The 23,936-nt window shown below is 38.7% G+C and overlaps 1 protein-coding gene across 2 annotated transcripts in view; it reads right to left on the reverse strand.

The window, feature by feature from the left end:
* GRK2 (G protein-coupled receptor kinase 2) overlaps positions 1-21,368 on the reverse strand; it is a 40,617-nt gene extending 19,249 nt beyond the window's left edge. The window contains exons 1-6 of one of the 2 annotated variants that reach the window (XM_026686609.2): positions 19,531-21,368; positions 10,514-10,590; positions 6,295-6,368; positions 5,035-5,136; positions 3,558-3,632; positions 2,690-2,751 (exon numbers count right to left, since the gene is read on the reverse strand). In XM_026686609.2, coding sequence (XP_026542394.1) covers positions 2,690-2,751; positions 3,558-3,632; positions 5,035-5,136; positions 6,295-6,368; positions 10,514-10,590; positions 19,531-19,643 — 503 coding nt within the window. In that variant the 5' untranslated portion in view covers positions 19,644-21,368. Of the gene's footprint in view, positions 1-2,689; positions 2,752-3,557; positions 3,633-4,929; positions 5,137-6,294; positions 6,369-10,513; positions 10,591-19,530 lie in introns of both variants that reach the window. The other variant, XM_087950483.1, reaches the window with a different exon arrangement.
* Positions 21,369-23,936: the final 2,568 nt, after the last annotated feature.

The following is a 23,936-nucleotide window of genomic DNA, read 5'->3' on the forward strand; positions in this document are numbered from 1 at the left end:
AATTTCTCTCTCAGTTGACTCCTGTCCAGAGTCAGTGCATTTTTAAACTAAAATCTCTATTTACAAGATTTCAAGTTCAGTATACCAGCAATGAAAGAATATAGGAGGCATTTTAAAGATAGTCCAACCAGAGGACATTGTGGCAATGGGAGCTAAAAAGGCAGTAATTCAGATATCTTAATGCCATTTCCCCACAGTTAAGGATACTAGTTTTCCTCTAGTATCCAGGTGCAGTTAATCAATGCTAGATTGGTTAATGGGAAATAAGGCATGATCGTATCAAATTATGGAACAGCATGCCAACTTGGCTCATATCACTAAAATCTGATTGAAAGGAGGGGGACATATTTACCTCTTCCAAATGTGTCTATCTGGCTATCTTGTATATAGCAACTTAAGTGGTAAAGATAATCTTGGTCTATAGACTCTCTCTTTGATCAGTGTAGCACTCAGCCAATTTTGATTGCCTGCATTATCCGAGTTGCCTTCTTGTCTAGGCTGAAGGAGGTAATTTCAAGTACAGGGCTCAAGACTTGGGGGAAAGGTTAACATTCAAACTAAGAAACCGTTGTTGTTAAGTGCAGCTCAAGATGTTATGATTACCATGTCAAACATGTTCATGACTCAAATTATACCTCTCATAACATCTGAGATAGAAACACCTTGATCTTAAGGTTTTGTAATGATTAGGAAGAAGCGATCTATAGGGAGAACATTATGATTAAAGATATGACTGAAATTCTCCAACTGAAGAGTGTTTCTGGGCTGAAAAGATTTGCCAGCAACAATCTGGCCCAGGGGACGACAGATTGCCAAAAGCAATGCAACCTTTGGGGAGGCTCCTTTCATGTCCTTCCTCCCCACATTGTGTAAATGTAGAGAACAATCCATCTCACATGTACTACAATGCATACGATGTTCTTCAACATGTACAGAGGCAGACCTCAAGCTGGTGAGAGAAAATGCTGCTGCGCATCCAGTTTTAATCCTATCTATTTTGCATATTTTTTACATGTGCTGTATCTCTGTGACCTATTTTACACTTATTTTAGCTACTCAGTATCGAACGTTATAGTCATATGTCTATATTTGAAGGTGCTGCTTACATGAATAAAGAAAAATGACTAAAATTTACAATAAATGAAGCATCACCTGTGACTATCATAAAAATGCAAGCAGAAAATAGGAATGGATATTTGGTTATTGCTATTACTGAACACGCAGCCATCACTGCATTTATAGAACATTGTCCAACAGAGTCTTTTTAATCATTAAAGGATGTTCTTGTCATAGAGCCAAATTTAAAAGGATTGGGATCTTCAAAGGTCCTCTGAGATCTACTTGATGGCAATTTGTTTTATGGACAAACACTTTGAGTATTGAAAGCCCAAAAGCGTTTATCAATAAAATTGTTGGGTCACATTCTCTATTTTAAAAAAAACACCTCACATACAGTATGCTGAGTGGTTCTTAGACTGCATGCTAACTGGAAAGTTTAGACAGCCAAGTAGCCAACAATCGTTTTTACCAATGCACTATAACTATGATATCTCTATAAAGTAAAATCTATAACACATCAGTCTTATCATACATTTAAAATGTTTATGTTGGTTCTAAAGGTCTGAATTAAGAATAGGCTGTCAAAAATCTCAGCCTTATCCATGCCAATGAATAGACTCTAACATCACATTAGAAGACACAAGGCCTTCTGGAAGATGGACCCTGCTAGGTCTAATGTTTTTGAGATTCCATCATAGTAAACCTTCAATTGGGCTCTAAAGACATACCTGTTTATCTTGATCTATAACCATGTTTGGCTGCTATCAGATCTCTATCTCTTCTAACAGTCAATGTAAAGTAATCATATTTTCAAGTAACCATCTACAGTATACTACACCAAATCAATTATATTACATGATGTATCTATCTGTATATATGTATGTATGTGTACACATGCACGGGGGGGGAGGAGAGGGAAAGAGAGAGAAAACTACAGAATGGCTTTATGTATATTTATTCCGAAGGCATTTTCACTGTATTCATGGGATCTCACTCCTATGTAGATCTGCAAACTTTAAAAGATATTACTGCATTTTTGTAACCACCCCTGCCCCAGTTACACAACAATGAATAAAAAGGATATGCATCTCTCCATATTGCCTTTAAAGTCTTATTTTAGTGGAATTTCGCAATAACTTCCTTTGGTCTCTAAGTGTCAACTGGGGGTTCTCTCTCTCAACTCTCTTTAAACAAGGATTACCTCAAAAAAAGAAAGAAAGCAACAGACCCATGCTACTTGGAAACGATGGGACGGCAATCCAAGCCATATCAAAAGCCTCAAGAGAAAGTTGCTATATACCCATAGTAAATATGGAGCCCAATAGCATGGTTTTTATACAAAAGAATCAACAAACTTGAGGAATTGCCAAGATGTTCAGAAATATTACTTTTAAAAAGATCCATAGAAAGCTCCTAAAGGGGGATTCTCAGAACAAAACTGTAAAAAAGCTCGGTAAGGGCCCTGTCAATATGCTGAGGTGGATTTGAAAGGTGGCCAGGTAAATACTGGAGAAAGAAAAAGTCTTCAGGGGAAAAAAAAGCCCAGAGCTATCTGACTGAAAATCAAAGAAAGTTCACAGCATCCCTGTAATGTAACTTCTAAAGAGAATTTATATTCCTCAGGACTCACCTCTCAATGAACTTCTGGAAGACAGACCCACGCAGACATTGGCAGATCTCTTCAATGTATGGCTGGCAAAAGAGAAGACAGACTTAAATACCAGCAGCCTACCTGTTATCTTTGTCACTCACTTGTCTCGTTTCTCTTCTGAGTAGTTCCAGTTGTAGATATTAACATCCCTGGCCAGGGGGATGCAAGAATACTGGCAGCAAAAGGTGTACAGGCAGTCCTCAACTTATGGCTGTAATGGAGCATCATCGTAAATCGTGATAGTGATAAATTGAGAAACTCACACAGACCCAATTTTATGACCTTTTTGTGGCAGTTGTTAAGCGATCATTGTAAAGCAAATCAATATATTCCTTTGGATGGTTTTTTTTGTTGAAAATTGGACAAAAAGCCTCATTGCCAGTTTCTGGGGAAAGCCTCATTGTAAATCTTGTCACATGACCTTGTGGCAACTGGCCGTAAAGGAAAACCAGTTGCCGCGTGTATGAAATGCGGACATGTATCTCTCTGTGTATGTGTTGTGACAACTCCAGTATTGGGTGGTAAGTACCTCTGGGGGAGGGGGGGGGGCTTCATAACTTTGAATGGTCACTAAACAACCAGTCACTAAGTGAGGACTCCCTGAAAAATAGATGGGCCCTACCAGAGTCAAGTTTTTTTTAACATGTGGCAATATGAGGAAAAGCATGTCACAAGCTATGGTTCAGACTGGGTTCAAACTGGGAAGAATCCGATGCAGTGAAATGCTATTCATGCTGCACAGATCTGTTTCACTCAGCAATTTGTCCCAGGAAAGGTAGCAGGCTGATTCAAGGGCAAATGATATTTTGTGTGAGCTCAGAGATCTCATCTGTGGAAAGAGACTTACTTGGAACAGGTCAGGCAGCACTTGCTTTTTGCTCAGACGAGTTTGCACGTACTCTGTGGCTGTTTTTGAGAAGGGCTGTAAAGGATACAGAAAAACAAGTCAGCCTAATGCATAGGTGATCATTAATTTAGTAGGATGAACAAAAACCTGATAGGGCAGGTGTCTGTGTGTGTTGACCTGTTCAGTTCCAACCTTGTTGCTTGGTATACTTTTGCCAAGGAGAGCCCAAAGCATTTTTCCAAAGAAGCTGACTACAGAGAGAAATAGGAAGGACTAATGCAAAACAAGAAACAGCTGGAATCAGGCAAAATGTAGGTAATGTCTTTTTATTCCACATTCAGTCCTGCAGCTTGGTAGCCGCTTTTATCTACTCTACTTTACTCTCCCAATCCTTGTGTTTAGTTTATCTTGTCTGCAGACTGTATAGATAAAATTCTCCTATGTTGATAGCTCTCGTTTGTTTCCAGTCTTGAAAACATCTTATTTATGCCATCCACCCACCTATATGGAAAGGTGCCTTATACCAAATTACAGTTTATTTATCCTAATATTGCTTATTTTGGGTGATGGACAATACTCTTCAAAATCTCTCTCAAAGTCTTCAAAGTTGATAATGAATCTTCCCCATTATCAACTATTTGACTCTCTTAACTGGAGTTGCCAAGAACTGATCTTGATAAATCCTGAACACAAAGTTGGTGTTCTACCTATGAGTTAGGGCCCTTTAGCAGGAAGAAAAGCATCTTGCAATGCTTATTTCCTGAACTCTGAAATTGCTCTGACTAGCATACATCAATTATTTATTCTTGTTTGATTTCAACATTAGGAATCTTGATACCCATAACTTAGCTAGATATTAGAAGAGACCACTGTTCTACGATGTTTCTATGCCTCTTCCTCCTACATCCAATACAGACACAATGGGATGTGATATCATCACACAATGCATCCCCCCCCCTGCTCCCTCTACAGTCAATGTGGTACGATGAGGACAGGAAACAGACAATTCCATATTGTTTGTTATGGTACACCTGATACAAACAGGAAGGGAGATCAGAATTAGCTGTCCCAAGTAGAGAGAAAGAAATTGTCTGTCTGATGCTGCAAGAACACTGCATTACAAAAGGAACTACTGTATCTAGGTGGCTGCCTGCAGTTCACTAATAACAAGATCAGCCCTGAACAAGAAAAGAGACACTGCTTGGCAGCAGCAGAGTGGGGAAGGGGAATCACGGAGAAAGGTTAAGAGCTGAGATAGGCCATTCCAACAGAACTATGTGTGCCACTCAGGGACCCACAGAAAGTATTTTGCCTGTGAAGAGGGTATCGTGACGGCGGTCTAGCTCCTCTCACTTAATCTGGGGAGCCTTACATTTTCAAGGATCTCGTTCAAGGTGATTATGAAGCAGCCTTTCCGCCCATTCCCAAGGGCCTTTTCAGACTCTCTCACATGGCAGCAAGTGTCCGAAGCACTCACATGAGAGCAGGACAACAGTTCCTTCATGATGTACATGTCAAAGATCTGGCGGCTCTTAACTGCTCGATCCTCATCAGAATCCAACTTCTCATATTTTTTGATCTGGAAGGAACAGGCAAGATAATATTGGATAGGTAAGATGATGTCCTTTTTCACACAAAACATTCAAGGCTCAGCAGATAAGGCCATTTACAGATACCATAGTCTAAACCTGAAAAATTCCAAAATGTTAGCTTAAGAACCAGGCCATCAAGATTCATTTTCTTAGCTTATTTTGTTTGAGTGGAAGGTGCAGGTTGTAACAGGGATGGTAGTGATAACAAAGACAGCGTGGAAGCAATAATTATATAATAACGATAGAAAAGCAAAAGGACAAGAACTGTGATTAAGAAATTCAACAGTGCACTGGAAAGTAATTACCACTTCTTCTCTTCCTTGCTTATGATCTGTTTTTATTTTTAATTAAGATGAGTGAAGCATATCAGCTTTTCCCAAACTGGTATCTATATGCATTTGTCTATAACCACATACGTTGCCAGTTAACACATCACCAACTCCTTAAACTAGGCACGTGTACATAAAATAAATACTTGCATTTTTCTGTATTATATTCTCCAACTGACAAGATTTTACAGAATGTTATTAATATTAATGATTTATATCCCAGTTTGCTGCTGAGAGGATAACAGTTTTGACAAAGCCACTAGGCTCTGCCAATCTGCTTGTTTATTTAAAATTCTAGCTAAACTGCAGCTGGAGGTCCATGATCTAATGTTCTTTTGGATTCTTCATCTGTTGCATGAACAAAACTCCAGTTATTTGAGAAGGAAGGACACTTCATCCTAATTACCTTCAATATGTAAAAGGGGCTTGGAATCACTTAGCTGTTTCCAGGAAGCCTAAGTCTAAAAGCAATATTCTGTGCTGTAAAGACAATCGAAGCGAAGGGCCCTGTTCAGTAATTTTCAAGTGGGTTTCTACTACCCACTTACTCCAAGCTTCCAAGATCAGATTTAGGAAATATGAAAGGAGGGGCTTGCATGAGGATAGAAAATCGATTCCACTAGCAGTGTTGTTAACCCTTTTCACCTTGATTTCATTCTTAATGCTTATACCATCCTCCTCCCAAGAGAAATGTAGGCTAACAGTCTCAAATATCTCTATCCATTTCAAAGAATAATGTATTATTTGTGTGCTAGGCTAAAGAAGGTAACAATGTCTGAATGTTAGAACACTTTTTTTGTTGAGTTAGTGCCTCACCTCTTCATAGAATTCCACCAGTGGTTTGGCCTCCTCTACCTGATTCAAGCAGAAATCTCGGAATAGTAGGAACCCTAAAATACACAAAAAGCAATATGAAACTCATACGCCACTAACTCCTTCAACACATTTAACAAACTGCTCCTAGTCTTATTTATCATTTCTAGTAATCCAGGACTCATCTGCCACCCGTGACTACTTATCCCCTGAATAACAGAGAATAGAATAATGCTGAAAATGGTTATAAAAAGGATCTACAATTGCCACATTGCCTTAAAAGTAGGGATCTTCTATTGCTGGATGGATCAGAAAGCCCTTCTAGTCTCACAAAATACTTCCAAATTAGGGCAGTCACAAGCCATTCAATAATCAACATCTGTTACAATTGCCAAGCCTGAGAAATTAAAGCCTTCAGTGGGGCAACTCCTTTTCTTCTCTTATCCAAATAATTGCCATATTGGAGTAAAGGGTTTCAGCCAATAGCAAAGAATCATGCCATGGAAAGCCAGGGCAGAAATTACAGTTGCTTTGATTCCTATTTCCTCAGCAGTTCTTTTAAAATGAATACTGTATACTCTGAAGCCACAGCTGATTTTACAATAATTTTTTACCAAGCTACAATTGGTTTGTACAAAGTAAAACATAAACAATGGTTTAGAAAGGCAAAATTCAGCAACGTACAAAACCACATATCATGGATAGAGTTTGGATTGGCATGAGATGTGAACTCAATGTCTCTACGTAGCAATTGACAATCCCAGAAGATGCATGATAGTGATGACTATCCACATGCCGATCAAAGTACTGATCTACTGCCTCCAAATAAAGCAGGTTTCATTTAAACTGCCATTGTTTATCCCTGCCAAAGTATTTATCTTCTATGAAAATGCATAAACTTTTCCTGTAATCAGCAGCAATTTTTCACAGTTGCCAGGGCTAATATTGTATTGCTATCTTGCCATTTTTACAGTCATCCAGAATTTTGCAATGCAGGTCTACTACTAGTCTTTTAACAGTAATATAAGAGGAAAAAATTAATGAATTTGGAATCGTTTACGTATCATGCATCAGCCCACTGGGGTAAAAAAATTGGATGATTGCTACCAGTAGCAAACAGCCTCTGTTTAGACAAAGCTGAAAACCACAAACATCTAGTCCCAAGAAAGAAAGAGAGGAGTCTGAGATTTCTAACAAGAAACATTTAAATATTTTTATTTCTATAAAAGCCATATAATTTCAGTTTTATAGGCTACATTAAAAACTGTGGAAAATCATAAGATGTCATTAGATTTGCTTACTTCCCCCGTCCCCTGCTCAATTATTTCATCTTTATTTCAGGAAAAGTTTCCCGTGGTTAATTTTTGCACAGAATATCAGTAAAAAGTCAGCGACAGTTCTCAAGCTTGTTGGTTCCTCTTCAATTGTTAGTCATGAGTCACAAATGTTCTAAGATTCCAATAATCAAAAGCACATACCTAGAGCAACTTATAAAGCTATTTACCAATCATAATAAGTGATTAACTATAGCTTCCCAACCTATTATATAACTGCATCATTTTTGAAAATATTAGAACATGTGAATAATCCTAATCTGTGGATTATTTAATTAATATTCTGTGAATTAACCCAACTAGTATTCAAATGTCACTCTAAACTGTAAATTACTTATGCAGGTTAGGTTCACATAAAATACTGAAGAAGAAACTAGTAAGCGTTGCTTACTCTGCTATACAAACCAAATTTATATGATTAGTTGACGGTTCAGTATATCATGCCTGACCAGAACATGGAGTGCACTGAGAACTGAACTCATGGCTCTTTAATTAAGGATGTGTTGTTGTGCAAACACAGCCACTGAACCATATACCAGCAAGCTACAGTTTTGCCTCATGCATTGTGTAAAGCCAACATCATCAAAATACTAATCCAGAAGTCTCACCCCACCAGTATTAAAGAGAGCAACTGAAACTGGACATTTAAAAACTATTAATCCCTGCACCACTTATTAATTTCTCAAACATAGCAGGCACCATCTTCTGCTTCTTGTTCCCTCCCCTGGCTCACTCACTGAGGTGCAGGCTGATCAATTTCAATTTCAGTTTGTGGCTCAACAACTCCCACTGTCCCTGTCGGCCTACACTTCCCCCAAGTGCAAGGGGAGATTGCTGAGGTTAAAAAACTATTGAGAAAGCAACCCAACCAGGAGAGAGAGAGAATAGGCAAAATTGGGATACATCATGCGGAAACCACAAGTGGCTGTGGGTGTGGGAGGAAGCAAGAGCATTTCCTGTTGGGGCGGGGTGTAATAACGGAAAGGGGAAACAGTGCTAGAGTACTTGCTGTTGCCTGGCTGAGCATGGACAACAGTCCAGTATCACCCAGTGAGTTGTTGACCAACAGCCATTATTCACTCCAAATTTGTGTTTTCTGTACCTTTAATGAAACTTCATTTTATGTAAAGTAGTCTTCTCTTGATTATTTATAGCTGGAGCAAATAGATCCTTCCTTCTTCCAGAAGAACAGAAATATTGGGTATAATGGTTTCATACCCACCCACCCCCCTTATTCTGGGCTTCAACAAAAGACAAACAGAAATTCAGTAGGTAAATTCTCCCCATCGATCTTTCTATAGAGGCAAAAATTCCACCTGCTGAAATATTTACTCCTTTCACAGCTGTTGATGGTACAGACATTCTGAAAGAAAAGGGTTGGCAGTTTTGATTCCTAAAGGTTCGTGCATCTTTAAGAATTGCAGAAGAGACATTTCCTCCAGTGCAAATTTTCTATTGACTGCAGTAAAGAGAGAAATCTGCAGGGAGAAACATTCTGCTTGCTATGCAACTCTTAAAAGCACAGGCACCTATAAAGGTTATGTTGTGCATAATCTACAGACTTGGAATTCCAAGAGGAAAGGCATTTTCACGTACTTCCAACCCAGATATTTTAAATGCTTTTCCCTTCCAACAGCAGGTTATATGCATGACTTGACATGCTACACACTAGACTAGCATGTCATGTAAATATGGACTGCTGTAAGAAACCAGAAAACTGGATGACTTAATCAAGTAAATGATCGTTAACATAGATAAGTATGTCATGCAAACACCACAAATATTTACCAAGTGAAGCAAGCATTTTTCCAAACTAACAGAAGAGGAAACAGACACCATTGTAATGAGGACAAGAGGAAGCAAGTTTCTTTACAGAGTTCAGCTATTTATTCTCTTCTCCATTTAAGCTCATCTTTAAGCTTTAAGCTCATCTTGAATGACTCGGTTTGCTGTACCTCAATATGGAAGGCAATGTTACCAGACTGGATTTTTCTAAGTAAGACATTTTTTAAATTGGTACCACATTTGTTTCCGTTTGCAGTTCTATTATGTGATACATCCTACCATTCAAAATCCCTTTCTCTTATACAACTTTCAAGATACAAAACATCAGTTTCCTTTGCAAGTAGTCATCCTAGAACAGCCCTACCACTTCTATTAAGACAATGGAAGTTATAATCCTCATTAGCATCAGGATAGGGGAGGCAAAAGACTTGTTAACTCTACATTTAAATGAAGGTGGCCAAGGCTGCTCTAAACCGTAGCAGTAACTTAAAAAAACTAAGATTATATCTTCTCCCTGAATCAAAGGGAATGCAATTTTTCAATTTGCATCATGAGTTTCCCTTTCCCTTTTTATTTTGGTCAGTTATGTCTTTGTTACCATAAAAATTATGTTGAATGAAAACTATGAAATAAAAACTGAGTGAAAAATATGCATAGTAGATTGACTGATTTCTCGTCAGAAGCTTGAGCTCTAACAGCCAAAAATATATTGGTTGTGTTTATTCAAGGTAAATTAAGCTGTGATTGCACAATTCAGGCTGTTTTCAAATCATTCTAACCTTGAAATTGTGGTTAGCAAACTATACAGGATGTGTTCACACAATATGTTATGCCAAAACAAAATTACTTTATAGCTTGAGGTGATGATTTGCTTCATGCAACATCCTACCATATAATGCCATTTGTTGATTCAGTTTTAGACTTTGCATGTAGTTCAACTTGTTATGCAAACACAATCACACTTAACCATAAGTAATAGCACAGTTCACATAATATGTTAAGCTAAAAATCATGCTGCAGCCACTGAGTAAGCAGTGAACTTTACTTGTTTTAGGTAATGTATCTAGCTGAACATATAGCCATGCAAAGATTCTAATACTTACCAATCTTTTGAGAAAATATCTTGTCAAAGGTGACTTCACCCCGATCCTCCAAGTATTTTTGCATAACACTGCGGATGCTGCCAAGAGAAGGCACACAAGGGAAGTTAATTATAAAATATTTTTCTAGCTTGGTGTATTCTCTCCAAAGTCTTTTTCCAAAGCATATTAGAAACTAGAAATTTTAGTATTTCTGATACTGGGAAGACTCTACAACAGATTAGGTGTGTCTGTCTTGGTGCTAGTTTTCTTAAAAGAGACTTCTCCAAATGTGACTGACAAACTGCCGTCTATATTTTAGACTCAATATGCTTGAATCTAAAATATCTAGAGAGCACTAGATTAAGAAAAACTTTAAAATCATCATCTTCAAAAGAAAATATTTGACCACTCATATACTAACTATTCTGTTTTAATTTTAAAGAAGAATGTTGTTCCTTTTTTGCGCTAATTCTAACCATAAAAAAGAAAGAAGGTACATTTGCAATAGGGATGTACTATGTTTCAGATATGAAGCTGAAAAAGTGTCCCGCATTGGACCTTAATGTATTTGTAGATATCTCCTTAAAGAACCTGTGTCTTTTCTTGGGTGTCCTTATAACTGTGATTCCAGGAAAATACAGTATAAATGTCAGGTAAGGAGGCACACAGATGCCTGCTCCAATGTACTCTGTCACACCCTTTTAGCATTTAGTCAGTGGATAATTACTATAAAGAAAATGTGGCATTTCTAGAATGGCATCTAGATCTGAGAGATTAATTTTCAAAGAAATAAAATATTTAGGGCCACTTCTTTCAAATGTGTAAAAAGCAAACTCAGGACATATTCCAGTATTGTACTGAAGCAGAGCCATGTTCATTTTTCTAGGTGGTTTATCAAAAGAAATCACTACAGATATTGCTTGACTTACAACTGCTTAGCAATAGTTTGAAGTTATGATAGTCTTAGAAAAAAGTAACTTAAGACCTGTTATTGAAGTTATAGCCATCACACCACCCCTGCAATAACATTATTGCAATTTAGGTGATTGGCAACTGGCCTGCATTTATGATGGTGTCTTGCAGTAACATGATCACAGTTTACAACCTCCACAGTGGGCTTCCAACAAAGTTAATTGGGAAAGCGAGATTCGCTTAACAACCATATGATTTGCTTAAAGAACCACAGTAAAAATGACCATAAAATTGGGTCCAGTCACATAATGACTCAATTAATGACTACATTGTTAGTGGCCAAAATCCCTCTACCTACTTTTATCTTGCATCAAAGATTATCTGTAAGGAAGACATAAACTGCTGAAAATGATATTGGGACAGAGTATCTTTGGGCTGAAAATGAGCCAGAAATGTCAAAGTTACAAAAGTACCTCAACGATGAGTTGGCAAGACCTTTAGGTGACAATTTGGAAAACATACTATGTATAATAGCTTCTCCACTAGCTAGACATGATGAGTTAATATATTACAAAGTATTGAAATTCTAATTTTAAACTTTTGCAATCTTTTTGAGATAATCCAAGGCCTTACTTCCTCTGTAAATTATCTGCTTCTGTGGAACAATTTTATTTCCCTCACAGACAACAGCTGGATTTCTGAATTGTGTGAGCTCATTTTTTTATTTCTAAAAATGAAAAAAAAAACACCCCACACCAGCATTAGCACCCTCCTATTTCAGTCTTAAGTACAGTTATTCAAAAATTCCAATAGCTTCAACAAAGTCACCTACCCATGTTTTTGCTAAAACTAGGTAATTTCATGACTTATTGTCTTTGAAACTTATTTATAACCTGAAATTATGTTTGGTTTTTTTTTTAATGAAAAGAACATATCCATCTTAGAAGGTGCAACATATTCTATTACAAATGTGACAAGGCAGCATTTCTAACACCTATAATTCATAACTAAACCTAACTTAACATGCCTTAATAATTATGCCTGGTCAAATTGTAAATGTACAATCATTACTCCATTTATGTACAGAAGTTAACCCTTCTTAGCTTCTAGATAGTTACTTTGAGCTCAATAAGCCAAACTGGAATACAGAAATAAGCTTGCCTGATTTCCTGAGGTAAACAAAAGTAAACCAGTGTTTCTCAACCTTAGCAACATTAAGGTATGTTCAACTCCCAGAATTCCCTAGCCAGTTGGTCTAGACCAGGGGTGTCAAACTCATGGCCCGTGGGCCAGATGCGTCACGCACTGACCATGCCCATCCCAGTTTAGCAAAGGGTGGAAAAGTGACAATACCTCATGTGACAACAATGTGACGCTGCAAGTTTGACATCCCTGGTCTAGACAACCAGAAAAGTTTTAAGGAAGATTCTTGGAACAACAAACTGTTAACAAAAAAAAAAATGTTAGAGGAGAAACTCCTAGTTTCTAGTAATTTCATATTAGTGGAAGACCAGTTATAGTTTTTTCAATGACAATTGCTGAAATGCAAAAGATGAGCATTTGCTGATAAAATTTAATGGTAATTACAAACGTTTTAGGAATCTGATCCTAGGACTGACTCTTGCCTCAATTTTTTTTCTTTGTAAAATAAAGCACAGCAAAAGCTACTGAGAATGTTAGTTCTCTTGAATTCTTCTAGTATAGGCATTTAATGAGAGGTAGTTACTACTAAAAATAATCAGCCAGATATTTAAAATGCTTTTATTCACATATAGGCCATTAGGAAGGAAATAGGAAATTACTTGCAAGTAACCCTGAATATCGGGGCTACTTTTAAAAATATTTTTTGCACTGGAAGATTTAAAACAGAGTTTAACTTCAGTACTGATTCATTAACTCAGGGGTTCTGAAAGTGTAAGTTGTACCTTATGGAAAGGGTGTGCAACTTACCTGAGGTTTGTGTGCAGACAAACCAAGATTTTTGCCAGATATATTTATATACCATCCAGATCTCACTGTGAGGGAAATGAGTGGCTTCTAAATGCAAATAAATAAAATGTTGCCATTGCTTTGTTGGGACAAGCCAACCGTTCTAGCTTTGCAAGTACACTGGTTTGCACATCCAAAGATGGATCTTATCAAAATGTGCTCCCATTCCCTCTAGACAAACTGGCAGCCAGATTTTCCAAGGAAATCTGAAGCAAGTTCTGACAAGTAGCTAACTCTGTATTTCCTCCAGCTTGCACACTTGAATCTGGATCATGGTTAGAATTTGCTCTTGCTCTGCCTTGGTAAGCCAGCAGCTTCCTTGCTGAACAGGTAATAAGGAAAATACAAGCATACCCTGACAGAGCTCCAGCTTTAAAAACTGGATCACTCTCAAAAAGTTGCTCCTGCTCTGCCAGAAGACACTGGCAGGAAGCTTATTCTTTTGTTAAATGTACACCTCACCATACCTTCAAGAGCCCCAAATGGCTTATATGGTCATTACATTTCATTGTATTCCTACAATACCACCCTCCAAAAAAATGCATTAAGAGATAATAATGGGCTCAAATCCACCCAATGAGTTTTTAAGGCTAAGAACAGACTTGAACCTGGACCTCCCACATTTTGACCCAAATGATAACAATCACACCACCAAAACCTTGAGATAATTTTGACATGGCTCTTATTTTAAGTGTGCAAGGCTCATGGCACACATACATAAAACCAAACTCAGTCTTGTTCTGCCTGAACAAAACAGTAGCAAAGTCAGAATTTCCTACAGTTGGTGCAGTAAAGATCAAGTATTGATCAAAAATAAACGTGCTACTACGAAGGAAAGTGGCTATATTAAAAATAAAAAAAATCAGGAATTATGCAAAGACCATTCTTATAAAAATAAGATTGTAAACTGTTATTTGCAATGTAATGTTTTATTTGATAGTTATCATTTTCTTTATTTGATAGATGAAAATGCATTTCTTAAACATGTTGTATTCATTGCCCAACTACACTGAAAATGATAATTTTATCCAGGAAGGTTACACAAATTCATTTACCATTTAGGGGTCAAAGCACAGCAATGGACGAGGGCCCCTGCCATGACTAATCACAGAAAAAGGAAATAAATGCATAGAAAATAGCCTGCTTCCCTTAACAGGAAAAAAAACAACACCCTCCAACACAGTAACAAATAGATAAGAAAACTTTTATTACTTATTTTATAATCTTCTCTTTCAACATTAAATGTTAACTTCTGCCCTTTCAAAAATGCTATGCTCATGTTATAACAGCACATTACTAGCATCTATGTACAACCTGCAAGATATTGATCATGTGGTTGCCACAAATAACAGGATCTAGATTGCTACAACTCTTGGTCTGTGTTGCAATTGCTTCTGTTGTAGATGATCCAGCGGGTTTAAAACCCTAGGAGGTACCATTTCCTGAAAGCTGCAATGATTCTTCCATTCTAGGTGGAAGTGATGTGAAAACGACACTTGAAGTTGCTAAGGCAGGAACTGCAGAATATCAGAATCTATTGAAAGCGGATGAAACTGTTCCATAATTAGAATTATGAAAGACTGCTGTGCCAATTCTGCATTCTGATATAGCCCAACCTTGTCCACTCTTTGTATGTGTTGAACTATAGTTCCCATGATTCCTAATGAGAATGCCCTATAGTCCTAGCTGCTGTAAAGTATGGGAACTGCAGCCAAATACATCAGTAGTTTGTAAAATTGGAAGAAGAGTTGTAGTGAAAACCCCACCACACAAGATAATTGCTGAAGGGGGACTATTTGCACAATTTTTATTTTCTTAGAATAAGGTAGAATTCAATGCAATCTGTAAAATTTTGAGTTTGCTCTCTCAAGAGATGAATATGATTCTGAGCAGTTTTGAACATTTTCTCTTGCAATTAGTATGGCAGCAATTTTCTTGTCTAAATTATTAATATTGTGTGATTTATGAGCCAGAGAAGTGAGATTAGGTGGTGAGAAATTTGGATTCAACAATCAGCTACAAAATTCACAGTATAGCTGAGGCCATGTCACTGTATCTTATCTTATCTTGCTCTAAAGTAGCTCAACAGATCCACAATTCCCAAGGCCACAAGACAACTACACGGTAATACTCAATATCTGTCAAACATCTTACAGGTTATGAGCCAAGGTGATACGAAAAAAAATTGAGACATTAAGGGTACCATGAACTGAGAAAGACTTCACATATTCTCAAGAATATCAAGAAGAAGCATAACAAAGAATATACAGGGGGAAAAAGAATTAAATTCCTATTATGCTAATGAACATCACTTACTCTGCAGCTTTTGTCTATTCTTTGTCCTCTATTAGTTAGTCCTCAACTTACAACCATTTATTTAGTGATCAAGTTACAATAGCATTGAAAAAACTGATCTACAACTAGTTCTCATACTTATGACCTTTGGAGCAACCCCCAGTCACATGATTAAAATTCAGTCGCTTGGAAACTGCCTTGTATTTGATAGGTACAGGATCCCTGGATCATAACGATTGCCATTTGCGACTGTCCCAGCTGGATTCTGACAAGCTGGATTTGCTTAACATCCCTATGATTCATTTAACTGCAGTTGTCTGCTTAACAACCATGGCAAAAAAGATTGTAAAAGGTGCAACTCACTTAATAACCATCTTGCTTAACAACAGACATTCTGATCCCAATTGTTGCCATAAGTTGAGATCTACCTGCATTCCAACCTTAGGCAGAATTTTTACCCCAGATCGGAATAGAAATACTGCCCCAATACCAATATGTGGTGGACATGTAACCACTCCCCCGCTATAAAAAAAGAGGATTGGAAAATATGCACACAACCATTCAGAGAATCTCAGAAATCAAACTTGAAATTAAAACAATTCTTTTTACTGTGTATAATTTCAGAACATACCAATGAAAAACACCATAATTCATTAAGATATATACTCATGCCTATGAGGACAAACTGCACAACACTGAAAAAAAAAACATAGTACCAAAGATATCTCCTTGGGAACTCAAACTTGGAGAATATACACAGCAATGGCAAAATTAACCATATACATAATAGAAATTTAGTAACGATAAGAAAGAATGATTTTCAGATATACTATATATATCAGACAGCAAGTAAGTACGAACACTTAGCAGCATAGTTTCTACATCTCTGTTTATAAATACTGTAAATTGTTTAGAGTACAAAGAAGGGGGAATTCAGAAATGAAATAGTTATCTATACTATTTTTAGTGGGTTTTTTTTCTCTCTCTTTAGTATGCACAGATAACACTACAGTAGAGATTTGGCATTAAGCTCGATGATTTATACTTTTTTATATAAAAAAACCTCAATGTACTTCATCTGGTCTGGTCAACCTTCATTAATGTTATCCTGAGCATTAATTGTTTAACTTCAGTAATTGTCTTGTCCAACTTGTTGACATTATATCTTCTTGAAGTATCCCAAAATCCAGCACTATTTTTGAAACAACTGTTTAACAGCAACATTTAAACAGCAAAGTTTTTTTAAAAATGTATATTGTCTTGAGTTTTGAGGAGTGCAATACAAATTAAATAAATAATAATAAACCACAAGATTCTTAGTGCTGTTGCTTTCCAATTGTTACAATGAAAATAATTCTCATAGAAAGCTATTTGGTCAACTATCCATGAAGAAATGTTTGAGAAGAGAATGTGCAAGGTCCTCACTGCCAGCGGCTCCCATAAATCATGTGCATCTAGGTGCTTGAGAATTAACGTTGTGGCCTTCAGAAATGAGACACTGTCAGCTTTGATCGGGATTGCTCTCCCATGCCAAGATCACATCAAGCAAACCAATCACAAAAAACAATACAGGGGACATCTATTCAGTACATCTGCTGATCTACAAAAACAATCTAGATATTTAAGGACTGGTAAAATATCTGAACAGTTTCTGACATGTTATACCCTATCCATGATTACCCAAAGCAAAATAAAATATGCATAAAACAATTCTACAAATAAGCTTTCTTCTGCAATGTGATTTAGGCTGAATTATGTCCAAGGCCTACCTCTTTGATGCATTTCCAATATCTGGTTTTAGAAGACATTTAAATTACATCCCTGAATCTGCAACCCTTAGCCCTCATTATTCCATCTGATGGGAATTCTCCAGTAGAGCTCCTGTTCTGACTGTGACAAAACTTCTCTGCAGGATTCTTCAATTCCTAACCTCCTTTTAGGGCCTTGCTTCACTGATTAATAGTTTGGCCTTTAATTTATTTAATTTTAGGATAACTTCCTGAAATGAATATCTTGTTGGTGCCTCCTTCCGTATTTAGATCTTCACTTAAGATCATCTATCTCCCATGCTTCTACATGGGGTGGCTGCAAGACTGAGAAAACTGGAGACCTTTCTAATGAGTTTAGAAGAGAAAGGTAAGGGGGAAATGCTACCAGTAATACCATTAGTACAAAATTCAAATAGAATTGGAACTTAAATGAGGATAAATATAATTTTATTCTGCAATTTCTGTTAAATTGTTGTACACTGCCCACAGTTACTCCCAGTGAGATTGGTGGCTATATAAATTTGATTAATAAATAAATATTCTGTATGGTTGTGACTTAGCCAAGAGAGTTGCCAAAGAATTGTTACTATCCAAGTTGGGGGTGAAGGGTAAAGGCTGCTGGTTGGCTCTCCCTGCTTTAAGGTTCTTTCCTTCCAAGACTGTGGAGGAACAGCACCTAAAGTTCCCATGTGGGCAAGTACTTCCATATTGAAACCAGCAGCATGTGAAGAACACAAAGGCTCCTGGGTCTTTCAAGCATTGCCATGGTTACACATCTGCTTCATCTTCTAAAAGAGCAGCTGCCATTTTTTTCCTTCCAGGGTGCTTTCTGCTTTATTTCAGAGACTATCCATTCATCCACCCCCAATGGTAGGGGAGTGGAGGGAAACTGTGTCTGAGTAGCCATTGGCCTCAGTTGAGAAAGCCCAAGGTTATTGGATGATATGGAGTAGAGCAGAATAGGCCAGATGTCACATGGAAGTTGCCAGAAGAAGAGGGAGGTAATGGGGGGAGAATAGGAGGCAGCCTGCACTTCCCTATGTGCTGTCGGTGCAGAATGCCTGTCAGGCCCAACCCAGTTGCCCTTGGTAACAGCTGCTGGGAAGCAAGTTAAGGGTTGGCCAAGCTAAATTGTGGCCCTCGGATTTCATGTGCCAAGACCATTTTGGTGTCACCTGACAGTAAAATCCTTACACATGAAGCAAATCTTCTACCAATGCATTCCTCATTTGTTTTGAGAAAAACTGCACCTTGGTGACCTTGCAAAAGATTTGCACAGAATTGCAATGTTGTTTGTGCAGCTCTAATTCCCATTTAAATTTAGAGTGACAAGGGATATGAATGCCTAAATGCAATCCCATTTCCAATCCACAGTGCTAAAGAAACATAGACCTAAGCCTTTGTGTTTTAAGTGTTAGAAAGATCCTTGTGAGCCAAGCAACAAGGCTCCACTCCCAGAATGGAATACAGCAAAAACATACATGCAAGTGGCTAGGGCTATCTGAACGTAGCTACGGCCTTCATGCATGCTCTCTGGAGCACACAGAGGAGCAGATGCTGGACTGCTCAGAAAATCATCATATAATTTATTACAGCCTGCCTCTCTGCAGAGATTAATAACCGCTTGTTACACATACACGAGAAACAAAAGGGGGGAGGACTGTGACGTGCGGATAAGGAAAACAGCAGTACCGTGGAAGAGGTTTATTCCTCTCTGAAGGTGGCCCAGGAGTCTGCTGTTGTAAGGAATAATGCCCCCCCCATCGGGCCGAATTAATAACGGGGACACATGACACCCCCTTCCTACTGCCCACCGTAGTAACCCAAAACATACAACAGGTCAGATGCCATTCCTTCTCCCATCTTTTCCTCTGAGGACAACACGTCTTTCAGAAGGGGCGAGAGGGAAGCTGGCACGGTTCATTTCAAGAGCGCTCTCAAGACAGATGGAGGTTCCATACACGCGCCCGCGCACTCACACGCACAGGCAGGCACCCGGGGCCAACTCCACGGCGCCTCAGGCTGGGCTACCACACCTGCCCTCCAACACCACCACCCCTCCTCACAGCTCACCTCGGCTCAGGTAGGATGATCTTCTTGCTGGCTCGAGCCGCCGGAGTCGATTTACTTTTCTCCATAGCCATTAAGTAGCTCACATCGGCGAGCACAGCCTCCAAGTCGGCCATCTTGCCAGGAAATATTTTCTTCTTCTGCTTTCCTTTTTTTTTTTCTTCACCACCAATTCTCCGATTATTCCCTGCGGCCTCCGGGGCTCGCCTCGTCTCCTTCTGCCTTGCCGGAGCGGGTGCCGCTGCGCGTGCCGAGGGAGGGGGAGCGAGGCGGAGGAGCGGGGATCGGTTCCCCCCCCACCCCTCTTACCAACAGACCCACATGATGCCTGTGCGGGAAGCCGCGCGTCCACCTTGTTTCTGCACCGACGCCGCTGGCTCCTTCGCCTGCTCGCCGCCGCCGCCGCCGTGCCTTCCTTGGGAAGTGTACGTACAAGAGGGAGGGCTGCGCTTTCGCTGCCTGTCAACGCGAAGTGGGAACGGGGCGCCGCTTTGGAACTCGAGCGCTGGGTCCGTCGGGGTTTCTCTCCCCGAGGCGGAGCGCAAGCCCGGCCTGGAGGAAAAGGCGCCGTCAAAGCAGCCCCGCGGAAGGGGGAAGGCAGATAAGGTTAACGCCCGGCCGCGGATTGAAACTTAGGAGCGGAGCCGGGCTTCCTTTTCCTCGCCCGCGGGATTCCCCACCCCCCACCCCTCAGTCCCGCGGGAGCAAAGGTCTCTCTGGGCGCAGCGCTCCGGATCTTTTGGGGGCAACTTCGACAGCACCCGCGCTGCTGGCGGGCAATAAGAAGAGGTTGCTTTGGACGCCGAAGGAAGTTCGTCGTCCCAGTGCTGCCCTCCAGAGAGTGCGGGCGGACTTGCAACGTGCTTGCTCTACGCCAGCTTTAGCCTCTCTCCCCATCTCCTGCCCTAAGCAATTTCCATCTCGATGCGAGCACAGCCCGAGGCAGCTCGTTGCAATGGGGAAGGAGATGGGGGACGACGACGACGGCGCTCCAATCGAGAAACGCTCCGAGGCCTAACGGGGCCGATTCATACTGCCCTCAGTTGCTGCATAGGCATGCGCAACAGGCCCTTTGCCTAGCATCCTCCTTTAGAGGGGAAAGTTATGTGGCAAGAAAAATAGGTAATCTTGATTAATAAAGACATTCACTCAAGTGTGAGAAAGAAAGGAGCCGGCTATGTTCACGCACGGAGGCAGAAGTAGGGCTGACTGATGAGTGTGCGAAGTACCGCATTAAGGCAAAAAACAACAACAACCCAAAAATGGGTCATCAAATCAGCCCAGAGTTCTTACTTGAGGAACAACTGATCAGCTCAAATGGTCCTACTTTGAACACATTACATGAAGATCCAGGTTTTTGGAGAAGACTTATTCTGGGAAGAAATTACAAGAAGAGGATAACTTGACAGAAAGATGAATGGACTCTGTTACAGTGTTACAGTGGTAATGATTGGTGGAACATCTGAAGGACCAGGTTAAGATTAAGGACAGATAGCAGTTTTTTCTTCATAACTGCCTCATAACTGCTTCAAGAGTTTGATATTGTGTGTTCTCTGATTATGCCAGGAACAATTTATGACATTTATCTGCCTACAATTTGGATATTCCTTCCGATCAAGATAGGGAGAATTAGGCTGACGGTAATCAAAGAAGAAATTCTCAGCACATCTTTCTCTGGTTTCAACACACCCACTATGTATCATAAGGACTGCAAAAGCAGGTATTGATCTTCCTGTAGAAATGGAGTATCATCCCAGAATCACAGATGTAAACAGAGTTTTTTTAATAAATTTTATTGATTTTTACAATTAAAACAGACCAACAACACATACATAAATGTAAGAGAGAAAAAGAAAAGAAGAAAATAGAAAGAAAAAGATAGAAAACAATTGATGTAAACAGAGTTTTTATATACTTCTGTTTCCAGAAATGCAATTATTTTTTTCTCAATCTATACAGTAAAAAAGCATCCATCCAATGTAACAGAATCAGCTGATAAAGACACAAACCATCTGTATCAACCATATTTCTTTTTCTTTTTTGCTTGTGATCATATGGATCCCTTGCATCCCTATAGTTCGTCATGCCAAAAAGTTGTTAATCCAGTTTTTCAATATGAACTAGTCGTCACTATGACTAATATGAAACTCAAACTGGATATTTTTAAGGAGTCTGTCACATGGGTTGTGAAATAATTTCCTCAAAACAATCCTGCCTCTCTACTTTTTATTTGCATTTTGCATACCAGTGACCACCATTATTATAGATACAGCAGATACACATAAATAGTTGAGATAAAATATGTACCCATCTGAAAGCTGGAAAACTTTGGGCTGATATGTGCAGGAATAATAACATACTTTTTCAGAGTCCTAGATTATTGTGTCCATTTTTGGAATTCAATAGTGGTCTCCTGACCCAAAATCGACCTGCTTACCTTCTAAGCCCAGACAAGATTGGCTAGGTGTCCTAAAATTTGAGTGTGAGGCAAGGAACATTACTACTGAAAATGCAGTTGATTCTTTCATCTGAAAAATAAAGTTGATTTTTTTCTTAAATTAAAACAGCTTCCTAGTTAAATATTTTAAAGCTCTTTGGGGACTTTGGAAGAGCAATTCTACATGAGCTTCAAATTAATTGATTCTACATCAGTTGAGTAAATAGTGATGTGGTACAGCTCTAGAATATGAAACAGGATATGTGGAGCATAGCAGTTGACATTTTCTTCGGACTAAAAGACCAAATACATGTAAGCAACAGGTATAAATCATTTGCCTGTATAGTAGCTTTTATAGTGATCTACAGGAATATTTCCATAGGCATCTGGTTAGCCACAGTGGGAAATATTGCTGCAGTCTAGCTAGGCCCTTTGATCTAACCCAGCAAGACTTTTTTTGTACATTTCTAAATATAACTTGTTAGGCACCTGACTGGCTGTGAAAATGGGTCAACAAGCCTTTTTTTACTTTGTAAATCACATTGGCTAGATGGCATGTTAAAATTATGTGAACAATGTAAAATCTGGTCTGGGCACTACTATAATAATGGATAGAGCAACTTGACAAGGAAGTTGCCAATTTTACATTAATTGTAGCTCAGGTTTGCTTTTACTTCCTTCCATTAATGTCAACCAGAATAATAAAAATTATAAAAATAATTCTGCATTCTATAAAGCTTTGGCCAAAATACTACCAGTATGCAGCCAAAAGGTTCTTGGTATCTCCTATAGACAATGTACCAATATACCTTTACATGGCATGCATACTAGTTCTAAATAGTTCATAAAACTTTCCTAATAATTTTTTTAACATAAAGTATACAACATATTTACACAAAAATCTATTGTTTAGATCCAGTGAAATAAATAAGACTTAAGCTTCTAATAATTATTGCTCAGGAATTGCAATAGATGTGTTCTATGTATGGATGAGTCCAAATCAAATAGACATCTCTTCTTGCCAACATGAATGGAAAGAATTAAAAACTCCATTTTACTTAGAGATTATAATAAAATGACATTCTGCTGTGACTGCCCAACTTCAATTTCCCTTCATATTCTTATTTCTTGTAAGAATAAACTTTATATAAAATTTCAAATTTTTATTTGAATTTCTGCTATGGGATGAAAATGCAGTGTGTCTGTTAATAGAGGTGGAGGTTTTTTTGCATTTTGATATGTATCACAATACTTTATTAATTACGTTGTTTTTAAATTTTGGAACACTATATATAGTAACAAAAGTTTCCTTTCACTGTGGTTTTATAAACATGCCTTTGTTTCCAGTGTTCGGTACTCAAGCACAAGAGAGATAATCATTACAACAACCACTTCTTCACAAGTTCTCTGTCCATATCACTGGCTGATCTGCTCTGATGATATAACCAATTTGTAGATATCGTTAGTAACAGGGCTCAGGCCTGTTTTTATTTTTATTTTTGATAAATTGACTTTTTTGAGTAGAGAAAATACACTGCTCAAAAATAAAATAAAGGGAACACTTAAACAACACAATGTAACTCCAAGTCAATCACACTCCTGTGAAATCAAACTGTCCACTTAGGTAGCAACACTGATTGACAATCAATTTTACATGCTGTTGTGCAAATGGAATAGACAACAGGTGGAAAGCATAGGCAGTTTGCAAGACATCCCCAATAAAGGAGTGGTTCCGCAGGTGGTGACCACAGACCACTTCTCAGTTCCTATTTTTTCTGGCTGATGGTTTGGTCACTTTTGAATGCTGGCGGTGCTTTCACTCTAGTGGTAGCATGAGACAGAGTCTACAACCCACACAAGTGGCTCAGGTAGTGCAGCTCATCCAGGATGGCACATCAATGCGAGCTGTGGCAAGAAGGTTTGCTGTGTCTGTCAGCGTAGTGTCCAGAGCATGGAGGCGCTACCAGGAGAC

This window comes from Notechis scutatus, chromosome 1 (genome assembly GCF_049901735.1).
Source record: "Notechis scutatus isolate UNSWTSFEM ecotype Mainland chromosome 1, rNotScu1.2, whole genome shotgun sequence".
In the NCBI taxonomy this organism is placed as follows: Eukaryota; Metazoa; Chordata; class Lepidosauria; order Squamata; family Elapidae; genus Notechis; species Notechis scutatus.